Here is an 18,673-nt window from a genome sequence, read left to right as displayed (position 1 = left end):
CGGTGGCGCTGGACGGTTCGCGTTCGCTCGTCAGCAGTGGAGTTGTTCGGCGGTGGGTGGAGGGGTCGCGTTCCGACCGGGGAGCATGCGTGGTACTGCGGCACGTACGCAAACGCTGTATACTAATAATAATAATATACAATAATAACAACGCGACGATCGTATAATAATAATATACAATAATAACAAATACCCAGGAATAATAATAATTGTATATTGTTTTTTAAAATTATAATATTGTATAATATGTACAGGTACCGGATGGAACGCTACAATATTATTAACACATTGGCGGACTGGCGTACAGAACACTGTATTACAATAACTAATTGTATACGCGTCGTGTATTATGTCGTAATGTTTTAGACTTGTACAATATTACACGAGTATTATAATACCCGAATACGAGGATTTTTGTTCGTATTATTATTATAATATTATACCCGTAAAATCGTACATTGAATACAATAATACAAACAGTACAACATTGTACTCGCATCAGCTGCTGTCGACGTAGCTTATAGGTACTACCTATACGATGCAAACTGCAAAGCAGTCGTTTAAAGGCGTTTAAATAATAAACAACGTCGTAGTGTTCGCGGTATACCTCGCTATACGACCACGTTATGTTCATAACATTAATGTTAAGATTGCACTCGTGTCGTGTATGAAACACGGGAGACGGCACCGAGTTGCGGACAGAGTCCGAACGATTAGAGTGACCATCACACTCCGACACTCGGGCTCTGGCCTCTGACACTATCAGTATTCAGTACGACTTTTGCTGGTGAACCGGTACGCATACAGCACCGTGCTCGCAGGAATCATGCGGGTCGTAAAAGAAATTATTGCAGCGCTGTTCCTCCTGTGCTCGTCGGCCACGTCCAGCACGGTATTCGAGTGGTCGTTGGACTCGTCCCACTGGCGCTTCGCTAACAGGAATACCAGTGAGTGGTGAAATGGTCGACACGGGACCTTAATAATAATTGTAAACTTTGACTAATATATTTAGGTACTCGTACCCCCCCCCTTCTCTCACCATCCTTCTTTCATCGACAATAATTAACTGACATTTTTTTACCTTCGACTTTTTTTCAATTTAAACGACGGGTTTTTCCGTCACCACAAATCACAACCATGTTGAGTGATTTACGATCGTTATTTTTGCACTGCAATATAATTCAGATCCACAACTACCTAGGCATATAGGCATCCGAATGTATTTTTCGAAAACAATAAAAAATGTTTTGGTTCATTATGGGATCAATATACTAATACACATCATGCAGCACACTGTAAAATATTATATTACACCTATACGTATACTCGCGAGTCGCGACAAATCTGAACGACGAGTATACCTAATGTGTTATAATATTTTATTATCTATATATTGTAGTACCTATATGGTTATATATTTTATAAACGCCGCCATGTTTTCAGGTGTCTTTGGAACGGGCCGTGTGCCCGGTGGAGTGTTCGCCGACTTGCGATCCAACGGCGTCCTGAACGAAGATCCGTTGCGCCGGTACAACGACGTAGCATACCGATGGGTATCCGAGGACGATTGGATTTACTCCGCGACTTTTATAGGTGAGGGGGAGCAGGACCCGTGCACGAATAATTTCGTCTGAATGCGCGGGCCTAACTATTAAACTATGTACATATTATGTATACGATATACCTATAGTCCTATTCAACCTACACAATAATATAGTATATACTCGCATTTAGGTTAGACCGCAGGTATATAGTCCGTATAGTCGGTACCTAATATTATGTTGTAATATAGTGAGTGGTAAGTGGCAATTTATATAAGAAAGTATAATTTTAGGTACCTATGATACTTGAGATATTTGTAAACTGCAGTGCTGCCGCCTCTGTACAGACGTACAGTGTACATACTGCAGTACATTGTATTAATTTAGCAATTAGGTATATAATCGGTCAAGTATATCTAGTCTGTATATAATGTTGTTATTCATTATAATATAGTAAAATGTATATAACAGGAGTAGCTAAATTTTTTTCGATAAAGATCTACCGAGAATAATATATATTTTGCCATAAAAATACATGCAACTATTGTCGACGGTGCAGGTCACTCGGGTATATTAGGGCGGGGGTTACTAAATTTATAATAATGCATTCTAACAAAGGGGGATCGACTTTGCAGAAATCGTCTACGATCGACCGTTTGGCCAGCCCTGGTAAATAGTATATTATATAATAAATACATTTATATACATACCGATAGGTACTGAATAATATTGTGAATTTAAATAAAATAATTTATTGTAAGAATTATTTAAAAAACGGTACACTTATGTTATAGTGTAATTTTAATACAATAATATCTGGTATGATATACCTGCAGTCACGTTAATAAAGGAGCCAGGGGAATAAGGGAGCGTATAAAATTATAAATTATATACAGTTCAACTCCGAGCCGTGAAAAATCCTTGAAACTTTTGCTATAAACTTGTACTTTTACCTCCCCTCTCCGTTACTGCAGTTGTATATTGTATTTGTATAACCGAAATTGTGTATGTATATAAATAATTATCAATATTAAATAATTATATAATATATTATGGCTAATAAACCCGAACCTGATTATTTGAAATTTGAATTGATTCATATTATTTTAATGCATTTTTATTCGATATTTATAGGTACTATAAATTTATTATTATAACTAAAACATGGATAATTAATTAAGTAGCTAAAGGTAGGCTTAAGAGAACGTTACACCGACATTTGTTGTCTCCATATTATAAGTGCGTAATAACAGCAAATTTGACGCTCAGCAGATTAGGTTTAGCTCTGTTAGTTTAAAAATTAGAGTTAATTGACCTCTTATACAATTAAAGGTAAGATTATTATCTAGATATACCTATATACTTATAACGTCATGGGCTTTTTATAATATTTTAATTTTAAAGAGAGCTACGAGTTTTTTAAGATGTACAATTTTAACCTATAACTGCTGTCCTTAAAATTTACTACAATGTTACGCACTTGTAAAACGAAGACAACAAAATAATATGTCAATGTAACGTCCGTAATTTTTAAGTAAATTTAGAGTGAAATTACCTATTACAAAAATTATAGAGGTTAATATTTTCAAGGGATTGACATATAGGGTTTATATTTTATTATTATTTGACTTTACATTAGACTTTAAAAATACAAAAAAAATTGTTTACATTTAAATTAATATTAAACTGTTTTGAGACAATTTTTAGACAAATCGATATGCCTACCCTCAAAGATATTATTATCAATGATTTGTATGAGTAATAATAAAAAAAAATTTAACTAACCTCTAAGATTGCTCAAAAACATAAAAATAAATGATTTTGTGTGAATGAATTTTGTCTATGCGTGGGCTAGAGAGAAAAAATAAACAGCGCGCTGACATCCTCTTATAAAATACCTTTATACAGTTTAATCGGAACCTTATAAAATATCTGGAGGGGCTGAAGCCCGACTCTATTGTTTAAGCTTTGTTATCCACACGAATAAAATAAAACGTATGCTAAAAAAAATAGAATTTAACTTGCCTGAACATAATATGTCCTCGAATAATATGTACAGGTTAAATATAGGTTCTATATAGGTTTGATTATTGATTAATATATTTTATGAAAAAACATAAAATACATTGTATAGGTAGATGCTCTATTCATAATAATTAATAAGGACTTACAGGCTACAGTTGTAGTACAGTGTGAGTTTTAGGGAATGAGTGTGTTTATTTTATATTTAGAAGGATTTAACCAGACCCCTGCTTCGCTAATACGGACTGTTAGTCGTTTTAAAATTGTTTTATTTTGTATATAATACAAGTTTAATACTGAAGAATAAAAATTGCTAAACCATCTTTTAGATAATATTATGGTCGTTCGAATTATAATTATGTACCGTAAAACCGTGAAACTCGTTATTAAGTAAACTAATTATTTCACTTGTTTCACTATAATAATTGTATACAAGGATTTTTGGTGTTTAACTTATTTAAATGCAAGTACCTACCTAATAATATGTATTGTGTAATGTATAATGCACCTAAATGTACATTGTACAAGACGTAAACTACTTCAACTACAATATCACACGTATCGACTATCGGCCATTGGCGGCATTTGACGCATATAGTCTGTAGTATTATTATTACAATAATCGCAGAATGATTTACACCATAATTATATATTATAGAGTATAATAATTAATAATATACTATAGACTTTACAACTTACAAGTGATAATATTATAAGAAATTGAATTCTTATTTTAATAACCAGCTACGAATGAGAATACCTAACTTTTAAATTTGAGTCAAAAATTGGCCGAAAACTCAATACTCGTTAATATTCTATTATGCAGGTCAACTGTTATAAAAAGTTCCAAAGTTACAAACGATAGTTTTTCCACACGACATTAGTTAATTGCCTTGATTTATCGCATCAATTATAATTGTCGTTTGTCTACAAAAAAAAAGTAGTTTTGTTTTTGCCGTACAATATACGGAGTGATCAGAAATTTGTGTTACGCAAAAGGTGGGGATATCATACGGTTGTTATATCCCCACCGACCACCAGTGCCTCTGCCACAATATCGTAGCGTCCGTAGTGACTATAGTGGCGTAGTCGTTGCAATTGTGCTTACTTCTTTATCTATATTCTATGCATCTCACAATATTCTAATGGACACCGAATTTATATACCTACGTCCTACGACTATTTATATTTTAAACGAGTCCTCGCTCCTAGGATTTGATTTCGTTATCGCATACGGCGTACACATAACGTGTTTTTAACAAAGTATAATATTATAAAACATACAAATATTTGACAATAACGTTTTAAAAACATTGTGTACTTCAAAAATAAAATATACGGAAACAACAATCTTCTTGTATTGTCAGTGTAACCACAGATTAAATAAAACTGTGGTATAACATGATTGTTATTAATTATTATTACGAGCACAAATTAAGATATATCTGGGTAAATCTTAATTCGTGATTACGAGTACCAGAGTACACCGTATACGTATTGCATTAATAAATAATGCATCTATTGAAAAAAATTCGGAACTCAAATTTATTTAAAATCGTCGTTGGGACATTTAGTGATTTTTTTTCATGGTATAAATTCATGTTTCCTTTAAATTAGTATTTACTGAACATAATGACTCATACTGTGCACTTTATAAAAACAGAATAATATAATATTCAATTAAAACATATGTACATAGTTTTTTACTATTAAAATATAAATCACTTTTATTTTTAACAACGTCAATAATGTCTTCAACATCAATATTATTCAATATATTTTTCTCTACAGCCATATAGCAGGAATGTCTATAATCATTAATTCTAATGAAATAACAGTACGCTGCCCACCGAGAATTGTTCTGATTTCCGGCCAGCATAGTCCGCCACAGGATGGATACTGATTAGTAATTACTAACTACTAGTGCACTACCCAGGGGCGTCATTTCATTTTTTTAAGGGTGTGCAAACAATTTAAGAGGCCAATTCCTCCCCCCCACCAGGCTAATCATTAAAAAAACGTTTCTCGTGTTTTCACTATAGAATTGTTATTATCATAAACATATTAAACATACTTAGCGTTCATACATAACATATAAATTAATAAATTAAATATAAAATATACAAATTTTAGGTAGGTACCTTATCATTCAGCTTTTATTATTTTTAAATTTTTGAACGCATACATTTGATTAATACCCATATTTGTAATTAGGATATCAAATAAAAGGGGAAATACACGATTAAAGATTGGCAAACTGAAAGCCAAGGTGGTAAGGCCATAGTATCAATGACGCCTAGGCCAATTTTAGATAAAAAAAATTCAGGGTGTGCGAGTGCATGGTGATGGTGTGGCTCATATGGGACTATGGGAGTTTCTATAAACATCAACAATTTCAAACGACGCATTGTCGTGTTGCCGTTTATGAGCGACCGTCAGCGTATAATATTATGTAATATTGGTACAATGAAAATGCTGGAGACGGATCCCTGACATGATGCGATGCACTGATCGGTACTGACTAGTGAACAGTGAACGGCGAATGCGTCCTGAACGTCGATTTCAAACATTGAAACGATGCTGCAGCGCCGTCTCCAAAAGTGGCCGAAAGAGTGTACTATTATTATAGTCTTGTCGTACTATAGTATAAGTGTATAACATGCGTCGCTCTGCGCTCATGCAGAGCGCAGGCCACGACCGACATAATATTTATTTACGTTTCATCCAGCCGCGCACAGTCGACTTTAGCTTGAATTGTACAAACCTATATTGTACAAAGAAAGCGATTCACCCATGTTTTCCTTCGACTGTGTTCATTCGTTCAAATTCTAATTTTTTTGAATTTTTAAATATACTAAGTATACGTACTGCATATTTATTTATTACATGGGAGCAGTGCCGGAGTAAGTTATTCGGAGGCCCTAGGCAAATGGTGTCCCAAACTGTCAAAACATTAATTTCAATAAAGTATAGTATTTCTCCCTCCCCATATTATTATTAATAAAACCTGTTTATCTATTGTCGGGAAAAAGTATCCATTTGCTGTAAATTGTAATTCAAAAAATATTGTTTGTGGGAGACTTTTCGTTACTGCGTACATTATTATTTTTAGTATATTCAACAACATTTTAAAAATATTTATACTAATAAATTAATTTATGATATTTATACCACGTATCTGTATTCTGTATTACACAACGTTAAACGGTAATACGGTATACATAAGTTAATTACAGATATATTAAATAATATTAAAAGTTACAACAATATATCGTAGGTAGGACGCTAAGACCTATGAGAATTATTTTGTTGAAAAAAATGTATCTAAGATCTAACTAATTTAACTACTACTGAGTACTGCTAATAATTATACTAATTGAAATATAAATTACTAATATGAATCATGAATGTATAATAAAATATAAAATATTCTTAGACATATTATACGGATTCACTTCTCAGTCCGCTCAGAAGTGTTTTATATAACTACAATTAAATGTAATACATCCATTACGGTGACCGCCTCAATGACGATGTACACTTTCCACGCACCTATAGAATAAAGCAGATCGAGTTCCTCGATTTTTATAATAACATTAATTCTGTTTATTAATGATTTTTTTTTGGTTTGTACGCATGAAGGTTATAGGCTGGGCACACCTACTACATACGACCTACAGTTGTTACTTGTTAGTTGCGTATTGGCCCTGTTCTCGTATAGGCACTGTGCCACTGTAGCAATATTTGACAGTTCCTAATTAGTTTATCTGGGCATCCGGCCCTGTATTCAAAAAAATCAGCGTTTGAATAAACGCACTATTAATCGATAATAGAGGTGTGATTGTGTGAGCTGCATGCAATTTACTCACCATTGTTAAACAATGCACAGTTGACAGTTTTTAATATAATAAGTAATAACATAGTCAATAGTTATATTATTTTTTATTGACGTGCAACTACATTAAATTGTCAATAACGGTTAGGTTTATTAAGAGAAATCTGTGAATAATATACACAGGTGATTGATGTACGTCTCACCTCGTCGATAAATCCCCAGGAAATGGGTGACGCGATTCGTCGGACTGTAAGTGATGAGTTTAGCAAATATAGGTACGTGTAATATAATGTGGAGCGTCGATTATCCGCACGTCAACTATGAGCACGTCAGGTTATACCCGCACTATGACATTTTTGAACAAATTTATTTATAGGTTCCAGTTTATCGTTCGTACTATGAAATTCGAGATTATTTTATTATCTACTACAGCTCACTCTAATGTAGTCTTAAAACATAATGCAATGGAACGAACAGTACAACCCGAGAGTGACGTGACCGAACTTTAATTATTAAAAACTAAAAAAACTATGCACCGAAAAAATTAAGTTCAGCGACAAAGCAAAAAAAATCGATTAAAATTTTAAATATGTACATTTCATAAAAAAAAAACACTTAATCTTAAATACTTATATATCACATAGGTACTTTAAACGACATAATTTATCATATTATAATTTATAGGTACTTATACTTTTTACTTGTATACGTTATATATAATAGTACTAATATTATAATCAATGGTTATGCATACATAAATACATTACAATATTGCATAGTTTTATTTTTAATTTAAACATTTAAATAAAGTTCATATTCGTTGTGTGTTTATCTGCACCAGTGGCGTATCCAGATTTTTTTTATGGGGGGGGGGGGGGGGGGGGGGGTCAAAATAAAATATTGAACATTTTATCTCAGAACCTAACCCTATCCCCTCCCTTGATACTTGATACGCAACTGAACTGCACAAATATTGAAATATCTAATATATATTATGCAAGACTCGTTTCGCCGAGATGTCGTAAAACTGAGCACAACAAATTTTGTGTTTTGAATATTGATCCATCATCAAAAATAATCATTATCTATGTTTATATTTAGGCTTTTTAGTTTTTACGATATTTTAATTGTAAAGCGAGTTATGAGCATTTTTAGATTGCTATATTTTACATACATGTATACTCATCGTAACTCGCTTAAAACATATTAAAGTTAACAACACAAAATTGGTTCTGCTGGACGCAAATTTTCCATGTTGTATAATATACGTTTGTAAGACTTGGACAACATGTCATGTGGATGTCATCGCAAATGGCTACGTGAAAACGGTTTGATCGAGAATCGAACGGCACTGCACGATGATGATATGGACGCGGCGAAAGGCTACGTAATATCACGGTTATCCTTTCGCGAGTAGGTAGGTAACGTAAACCATAATATTGTGGATTACCGTCGATTTCGACCACTGAATGTGATCGCCGATCACGTTTCATATTGTTTACGGGGCATTACGCCGTGGTACACGCGACCGGGCAACTGCGATAATAATATTGTTGCCGTCCGTCGCAACTCGCAAGTCTGCGGTCTGAGGAAAACGCTATCGTCGCAGGCCTTCTTCTCCACGTCCGTCGTGATGCCGCGCGTTTCATTTTCGGTAAAACCAGTATACGCGCCGATGATAGTGGTGGGCAGTGCGACGACATTCCTGCAGCAGAAAGATGAGTAGGTAGGTCTGTGATTATAATATCTGTGATCCTCATCGTTTTTGGACCGACAAAAGGTCACCAGTTTCCAAGGATTATACGAGACGAGGGCGGCACGTCCGAGTCCCAATAGGTAAGACTGCGCGCATCATTACACCTATATTATGCACTGCTGCTAAGGTCCCTTGTAAGGATACAGACATACAGTTATAGTTATGACTGTTATGAGTCGTACATTTAATTGCAATAGTGTAATCAATTTTCAAAGCTTTTTAGTGCTATAACTTCCAAGCCCAATAGTTATAACTAAACTACTAAAAGGATGCGTGGTTGTATAGGGATTATTGCTGCAGGGCTATTTATTTTTGAAATGTTAATTTTTATTTTAAATCTTTATTATAATAATGTATAACCAAATAATTATATTATTATGATATTTAGAGAAAAAAGTGTGTACATGAGGCCTTATATGGCTATATTATATTATCGGCACTCACGTGTATTATACGCTACTGTATACGTGTATCTTGCATGTATGCACGAAATATGTAAAAAAGCAATTATTTTAGGTATTAATATTATTATTTATTGCATATATTGATAACAGTTTTAACGACTTTTCTTGTCATCATGTTTTAATTATATTTTTATCATATTATAATAATTAAAGGTTGTTAATATTATTAGCGCAATGATTTTTTATCATTTGATTTCAACTCAAATTAATTGGGTACTGATATTTGTTGTCTCTGTCTTTTACATGTGCTACATGGACAGTAAAAACTTCTAATTTTGCTTCCGTCAGTAAACGATCAATCATCGATGTATATAATATAATAAAGCGATAATATAAAAATTGTGAAACTCAGGTTTAAAAGCGTAAATAGTAGGTATAAATGAGATCGATTGGACCACTTTTTCAATTTAATTTTTCTTTATTTTTAAGTAATAGGTAAATTTATAATAAGTGTTGTTAAGGAACGCGTTCCTAAAGGAACAATTCCTGGAATTGATTCCTTTTTAGAGGAACGAATGAAGGAATTAATTTCTTTATTTTTTAAAACAGTAGGAACGTAAATTAATTCCTTATTTTTAGGAATAGGAACGTGAATTAATTTCTTATTTTTAGGAATAGGAACGTAAATATTATAATTCTTTTGTTCTTCATTTAATTTCATTTACTTATTATGTTTTTAATCTATAAAAAGGTGGATAAGTGGATGTCGCTCTGCTGTACAGTAGGTTACAAGTGGGTCACTGTAATGGATGGTGTTAAATTTGAATTCAATGATATAATATCATTGAATAAGAAAAACGATTCTGAGCGAAAACGGTCAGTCAGCCTAGTTATGATATAACCAAGTATATTTGATGATATTATTGTGAATAAAGTAATTTATATATAACCTATTTACGTGGAGCCTTGTTTTAAATTTTCAATCCTTAGCCATAAAAGTTAAACATTTTATACATTTTTAACTACAAAATAATTAATAAATTATAAATTTGATAAATGTTGTCAAAATTTGAACTTTAAATGCTTATAAAAAAAAATTGTGCCTATGTATTTTTAATATTTTTCAACTGCTATTAGAACGATATATCAAACGATATATTTAATATACCTTATATTAAATTTTCACGCTTTTTTACCCAACAAATAAAATTGTATTGATATTTATAGAAAAAAAAACTAAAAAAATTGAAAACTGACAATGTCCGTAAACAGCTCAAAATAAGTCAAAATAATTTCAACATTTTATGTTGTATAGAAAATGCTAATATAAACATTCAGAGAAATTTTCAATTATCTACAGTCATTCGTTTTTTAATTACAATAAAATAAGAAAATTGTTACACGAGAAATCGAGTGAATATCAAATGTTGTAAAAATATAAATTTCAGACACTCATAAAAATTTAATTTAAGTTTCTTGTAGACATTTTTTTTGATAAAGGTAGACAAACTTATGAGTAATCTTATATCACATTTTCAAATCTTAGATTTAAAAAGAAAAATTTTTATGAATTCTCAACTCAAAATAATTTGCTAATTTTTGTGATTTTTCCGTATTTTGTCAAAATTTGAACTTTAAATGCTTATAAATAAAAACTGTGATTAAGGTTTTTCATCTGCCTTTGAAACAATAACCTAGGAGCCTTCTATTAAATTGTCAAGCTTTTTTACTCAACAGATAAAATTTTATTGATAATTATAGAAAAAAAAACTAAAAAAATTGAAAACTGACAATGTCCGTAAGCAGCTCAAAAAGAGTCAAAATATTTTCAAAATTGTATGGTGTATAGAAAATGCTAATATAAACATTCAGTCAAAATGTCATGTCCCTAGGGTCTTTTGTTTTAGAGTTACACCAAAAACCAAAATCGATTTTCTCGAAAACAGATTTTGCGTAAAAATTCCCGTTTTTCCTTAATTTTTCTTTTGTTTTTCACGTCGCTTTTGTAAACTACTGAGAAATTTTTACTTTTGACCCCCCAAAGTACCAACTAGATTCACTTTCCTATCAGAAAAGTTACTGTTGAAGAAAATCCAAGCACTTTTACTGTCCTAAAAGGTAATGACAGACACAAAAATAAAAAAAATAAAAAAAAACACACATTATTGTAAAATCAATACATTCATCGCTTCGCTCAGAATCTAAAACAATAGACAAAATAACTACCAATTTTTATTCACATATAACTATCGGTAACAACATTATCTGTGTTGTGATGGAAGTTTTTTTACGATAATTCAGTTTTTAAGTGAGTTATGCGTGTATAATAAATGTAAATTAAAAATGCTCATAACTCACTTAAAAACTGAACTGTCGTAAAAAAACTTCTATCAAAACACAGATAATGTTCTTACCATCAAGTTTCATAATATAGGTCTATTCACTCTCATTTGCAAGCTAACGGCATAAAACTTGAACTGCTGAGCGTGAATTAGGTATGTTACGCGTTTGTAAGACTGAGACAACATATGGGGATGTGACGTCCTCTTAATGCTGAATTTGAATCTGTTTAACGACTATTTAGCAGGACTTGCGTTTAAAAAAAAATTCCGTTTTATGTTATTTACAATAAAAAGTTACGCAACTTTTGCGTTTATCGTTATTATTTAGAATTAGAACGTTATTCAACTTTTGCGTTCATCGTTATACTGCAGAATTAAAACATTCACCAAGATTTGCGTTTATCGTTATACAGAATTAAAACGTTATCCAAGTTTTGCGTTTATCGTTATTTAAAATAGTGTTAATACCTATAAAATTGAAAATAATAACTAATAACTAATTTGGGTCGGATACGAAATATAATATAATCAATTCGTAGATTGTCGCATGAAATAAATGTTTCTACAAAACCAATAAACCTTTTAAATAAATAGATTTTAAAATATTTTGTTTTGCGTTATTTTTCGTTTAATGATATTCTATTAATTACGTTTTGCGTTATGTTTTGTTTAATGATATATAATATATTTTGTTAATCGTTATGTTTTGTTTTGCGGTATTTAATTGTTTTTGATTATCGTTTTACGTTATAATTACGTTTACAAATTTCAATCGTTTTATGTCAAGTATAACGTTATTATAACGTTTGCAAGCCCTGCTATTTAGTATTTATCAATTCCTTTTATCGGTCGTTCTGAATTGCGATGGAAGCAAAATGGGGTAGTTTCTACAATGTTGCTCATTTGTAAGACAGATTCAACAATTTATTAATATTCGTATAATCGTATAGGTACACGTACCCGGAATCCGGCTAATCCCTTTGATTATATTATTAAATTTCAGAACACCGTGTGTCGGCGGGTGAGATGTGGGAATGTGGCCAGCGGGTCTCTGTAACTATTACTGTGAAATCGATTTCAAACAATGCAACCGTACGAAATCGAAATAAATATATGCGGCACATGTAATATGGCTTCAACGGCCAATATTGTTGGTCTAATGGCGAGAATGAACAAATTATTTTTATCGAAATTACAGTTTTCCATTTTTGTTATCTGCTATAGCGCCGGGTCCCAATGCGGGCGGTTTTCTTGAACTTTGAAGTAACGCATGGCATTAAAATATTGTTTCTGGACGATAGAAATCTGTTGTACATGGTAAGCCGTGGATTGCTTTTACTCAGAGTTCAAGTTGACTAAAAAAAAGTAGGGTTACTTTTTAAAAAAAGCGTCCCCTTCATTTTTATATATTGTTGAACAGCGGGGGGCTATGAGGGGTGTATTTAAAGGGGAAAACTTGGGTCCCGTGCCCGGTGCCCCCTCCCATTCACGGTATTTACTTTTTTTATACTGAGAGTATTAACCTCTATATTACTAGGTAATTAAATGTTATTTAGTTATAAATATTAAATTATGTCATTATTTTGAGATGGACAATAAGAGTTATAACTTATAACTTATATAACTATACAAATAATTCAATTTTTTAACGTTATTATTTTTAAATGTTTTATAGGCACCAAAGTACCAAACATATCGATATATATATATTATAAATGAATGATCATATTTATTTTCAGTTATAATTTATTTATTTGAAGCCTTAAATGGTTTAATGATTTAACGAATACTTTTATCTCATCTGCCCGAGTAACCAATAATGGAATAATTTATAAACTAAAAAATAATGTTCGATTTCCATCGTGAATCTCAAAATCCATAAAATGCACCTCTTTAAATGCAAATTTTAGATATCATATTTTAGGCGCTGTACGTTGATCAATCAGTCAGTCGGGACACGTTCAATTATAAAATATATAGTCATATACTCATATAGATATTACTATATTACTATATTAGTATATATATCCTATATTACACGCATAGGTTGTATAATAAGATATTTTATAATACCGGCCTCCGCCTGATTGTAATATTTTCTAACTTAACCTCTTAAGTATAATAAATTATGTTAATACGTGTTAATTGATATTTCTAGCCCCCCTCAGATTTGTAACCATATTTACGCTTATACTAGTAATATGACTACGGAGGAGTCGAGGAGATAGTTATAGTTATATTTATATATTATATTATATAAGTTAGGTATTTTGAGTAATGAGTATTGAGATGAACTATGTAACTCAAGTCACTCGGACTATATTATATAGAACATAGACTGTAGACTTTTTGTCTACTAGTCGACTAAATAGTAGGACTATATAGTAGAGCCTAACTATAGTTTGTGTGTGTGATGCGGTGTGGCGCGGTTCGCACACTCAACTGCGGAAACGCTCTGAATGTATACGTATCGGCCAGAGTTGCTGGCTCTCGGATGGGTGACCAAAAAAAAAAATAAATAAAAAAAAAAACACACATCATTGTAAAATCAATACATTCATCGCTCCGCTCAGAACCTAAAAATAAATATATAGTTTGTGTAAAATATGATTTGAAAAGTCGTATAATGTACCTACTTACGAAACAAATGGACAAAAAAAATAAATATTTTATTGGATTTAAATATAATTTATATACATGTATTAAAACGCATGTATATAATATATTTGTTATTAATATTCGAATCAGAAATGTGCAGTGTACGAATGTACAATGGCCCGATGCGTGTGTCTAATAATAAATTGTTGAATAAATTAGGCAACATTGTACAAGTTCCCTATCATTATTTAATAGAAACTAAGTTTATATTTTTGTGGCTATATTTTCTTTCTAAATTGTGTTAAATAAAAAACACATTTCATTAATCCGTCTTTATTTATTTAGTTTCAAGTACCTAGATAATATAATATAATCACAAAATAGGATCAAATATTGAAATATTTAGGATTTAAAAAATATTATGAACTACCTATATTAATAATCTTATTAATATATGATTTATTTCTTGATAGTTTTTGCTATTAACACTTCTAATAAAACAGTCAATATAGGTACTAAGGTCTAACTACGAGTGTATTGACTCAGCTTGTATACAGTGATTAAACTTACATTTCCTTTTGTGGTCTGGTCACATACACATGTATAAAACCAGCTATACCTAATTCACAACAGAATTATAAATAATCAAAATAGTATAGGTGCGCTTACGGACTGCGGTTAGTAAATTGTATAATGTACTTTTCACATGCTATACGATTAAACGAATGTCGTTTTTGTTTTAATGCTTGTATGCATGACAAACGTCTTTATAACTAAGGCTTTTATTTAAAAAAAAATCCATAACGATTCTCATTTCTAGTTATTTATCAATTATCAGTTATCTCTGTTTTATATTTAATTATTGTACATATTTTAATTATACATTTTTATAAATGTACGACTCTTACTTATGTCCGTACTCCGTATCCGTATGCATAGTCAATTTATGTGTTACATAAAAAATAGTTTGAAATAAAAACATAATTAATAGTTACAATGACTATAATTATTGTTGTAACTTGATGAGAAATTGAAATAAAGTTTATGTTAAGTTGATAAATAATTATCTGTTTAGTAATTGGTTCCTATAACAAAATATTTCATAAATATATTACAACTATACCTATTAAATACACTATATAGTATACATACATAAATCAAAGGAATTCCAATTATTACATTTTATTTTTTTTTATGTAAATCTGTAAATGTTTTAGATTTTGAGTGAAGCGATAATAAATGTATTGATTTTACAATGGTGGATTTTTTTATTCATTTTTTTTATTTGAGTGTATAAACGACAAGTAGTTGAAATAATTCTTTGATTTTCAACTTTAGTAACTTTTCTGGTGGGAAAGTGAAACTAGGTGGTGCATTTGAGAGGTTAAAATTCGATAAAGTTTTCAAAAGCGAAGGGAAAAACGGGAAATTTTACACAAAATCGGTATTCGATAAAATCGATTTTGTTTCTTTGGTGTACTTCAAAAACGAATAACCGTAGATAATTATTTTCACCAAATGTTTATATTAGCGATTTCTATACGCCATACATTTAAAAAGATGTTTTGACTCTTTAAGCTATTTATAGTTTATATAGGCATAATAATTTCTATTAGTTTTTTTTTAATAATTGTCGATAAACATTTTTTTATTCTGTTAAAAAACTTGAAAATGTTATACAACATTCCTCATAAGTTGCAATAATTTGCTATTTTTCGTGATTTTTCCGTATTTTGTCAAAATTTGAACTTTAAATGCTTATAAAAAAAAATTGTGCCTATGTATTTTTAATATTTTTCAACTGCTATTAGAACGATATATCAGGAGCCTTATATTAAATTTTCACGCTTTTTTACCCAACAAATAAAAATGTATTGATATTTATAGAAAAAAAAACTAAAAAAATTGAAAACTGACAATGTTCGTAAACAGCTCAAAAAGAGTCAAAATATTTTCAACATTTTATGGTGTATAGAAAATGCTAATATAAACATTCAGTCAAAATTTCATGTCCCTACGGTCATTTGTTTTAGAGTTACACCAAAAACCAAAATCGATTTTCTCGAAAATAGACTTTGTGTAAAAATTCTCGTTTTTCCTTAATTTTTCTTTTGTTTTAGATTCTGAGCGAAGCGATGAATATATTGATTTTACAATGATGTGTGTTTTTTTTTTTATTTTTTTTTTTATTTTTGTGTCTGTCATTACCTTTTAGGACAGTAAAAGTGCTTGGATTTTCTTCAACAGTAACTTTTCTGATAGGAAAGCGAATCTAGTTGGTACTTTGGGGGGTCAAAAGTAAAAATTTCCTAGTAGTTTTCACAAGCGACGTGAAAAACAAAAGAAAAATTAAGACAGTTTTCGCTCAGAATCGTTTTTCTTATACAATGATATTATATCATTGAATTCAAATTGAACACCATCCATTACAGTGACCCACTTGTAACCTACTGTACAGCAGAGCGACATCCACTTATCCACCTTTTTTTTTCTTTAAACGCCAATATAAAATTGTTCACTGGGTCATATTGTTTGAAAATTGAACACTAGGTTCCTCATACATTTTAGATTCTGAGCGAAGCAATGTATGTATTGATTTTACAATGATGTATGTTTTTTTTTTTATTTTTGTGTCTGTCATCACCTTTTAGGACAGTAAAAGTGCTTGGATTTTCTTCAATAGTAACTTTTCTGATAGGAAAGTGAATCTAGTTGGTACTTTGGGGGGTCAAAAGTAAACATTTCCTAGTAGTTTTCACAAGCGACGTAAAAAACAAAAGAAAAATTAAGGAAAAACAGGAATTCGAGAAAATCGATTTTGGTTTTTGCTGTAACTCTAAAACAAATGACCGTAGGGACATGAAATTTTGACTGAATGTTTATATTAGCATTTTCTATACACCATACAATGTTGAAAATATTTTGACTCTTTTTGAGCTGTTTACGGACATTGTCAGTTTTCAATTTTTTTAGTTTTTTTTTCTATAAATATCAATAAATTTTTATTTATTGGGTAAAAAAGCGTGAAATTTTAATATAAGGCTCCTGATATATCATTCTAATAGCAGTTGAAAAATATTAAAAATACATAGGCACAATTTTTTTTTTATAAGCATTTAAAGTTCAAATTTTGACAACATTTATCAAATTTATAATTTATTAATTATTTTGTAGTTAAAAATGTATACATTTTTTAACTTTTATGGCTAAGGATTGAAAATTTAAAACAAGGCCCCACGTAAATAGGTTATATATAAATTACTTTATTCACAATAATATCATCAAATATACTTGGTAAAATCATAGGCTGACTGACCGTTTTCGCTCAGAATCGTTTTTCTTATACAATGATATTATATCATTGAATTCAAATTTAACACCATCCATTACAGTGACCCACTTGTAACCTACTGTACAGCAGAGCGACATCCACTTATCCACCTTTTTTATAATAGCGGTTCAAAAATATCAAACTATTAAAGATCCGTATGCACGATAATTTTAACAAGGTTTCTCATAAGTATTTCAGGTTAACCAAAAAATCTTAAAATTATATAAACAGTCTTTTTGAATAAATATTTTACGTTTGAAATATTGGAAAGATATTTAGACCTAATAATATTTTACCAGAAAATATTTTGGAACGTTAGCTATACCACGGATATAACACGGATACCTTAGTACACGGATACGGCCGTTGAACGAGAGGTAGTAGCAGACACTAGCTACTGCCGACGCCACCGCCGAAACTGAAGAATATCGACCATTATTCAACCCTGGTATGCAAACCCATACTCCGATCGTATAACACTTATAAAGTTATAACTTATAAGTTATATTTACTTATAAATTGTACCCAGTGTTTTTTATATCAACGCAATATTATTATTATTATTATTATTATTATTATCATTAGTATTATTATTATTATTAATATTATTATAAATGTTCGTAACGTTTAAATACATTTAGGCATGTTTTTTTATAAGCATTTAAAGGGTCAAATGTTGACAAAATTCATCCAAATCACGAACATTTACTAATTATTTTGTATAAGCCCAGCAACTATGGACATTAGCTGTTTGTAGTAGGGGAGGAGTACGGTTGGATTGAACACGTGTGTATGTGTATGTGTGGCAAGGATTTATCACATGCGCATCAAGCCACATAAAGCC

The 18,673-nt window shown here is 30.8% G+C and overlaps 1 protein-coding gene across 1 annotated transcript in view; it reads left to right on the top strand.

Annotated features, from left to right (window-relative positions):
- Positions 1 to 166: 166 nt before the first annotated feature.
- LOC132946469 (beta-mannosidase) overlaps positions 167 to 18,673 on the top strand; it is a 30,144-nt gene continuing 11,637 nt past the window's right edge. The window contains exons 1-2 of the mRNA XM_061016477.1: positions 167 to 947; positions 1,444 to 1,593. Of these exons, the coding sequence (XP_060872460.1) occupies positions 827 to 947; positions 1,444 to 1,593 (271 nt within the window). The 5' untranslated portion in view covers positions 167 to 826. The remainder of the gene's footprint in view (positions 948 to 1,443; positions 1,594 to 18,673) is intronic.

Source organism: Metopolophium dirhodum, chromosome 6, assembly GCF_019925205.1.
Source record: "Metopolophium dirhodum isolate CAU chromosome 6, ASM1992520v1, whole genome shotgun sequence".
Lineage (NCBI taxonomy): Eukaryota > Metazoa > Arthropoda > Insecta > Hemiptera > Aphididae > Metopolophium > Metopolophium dirhodum.
This window is presented reverse-complemented; position numbering and strand designations above follow the sequence as displayed.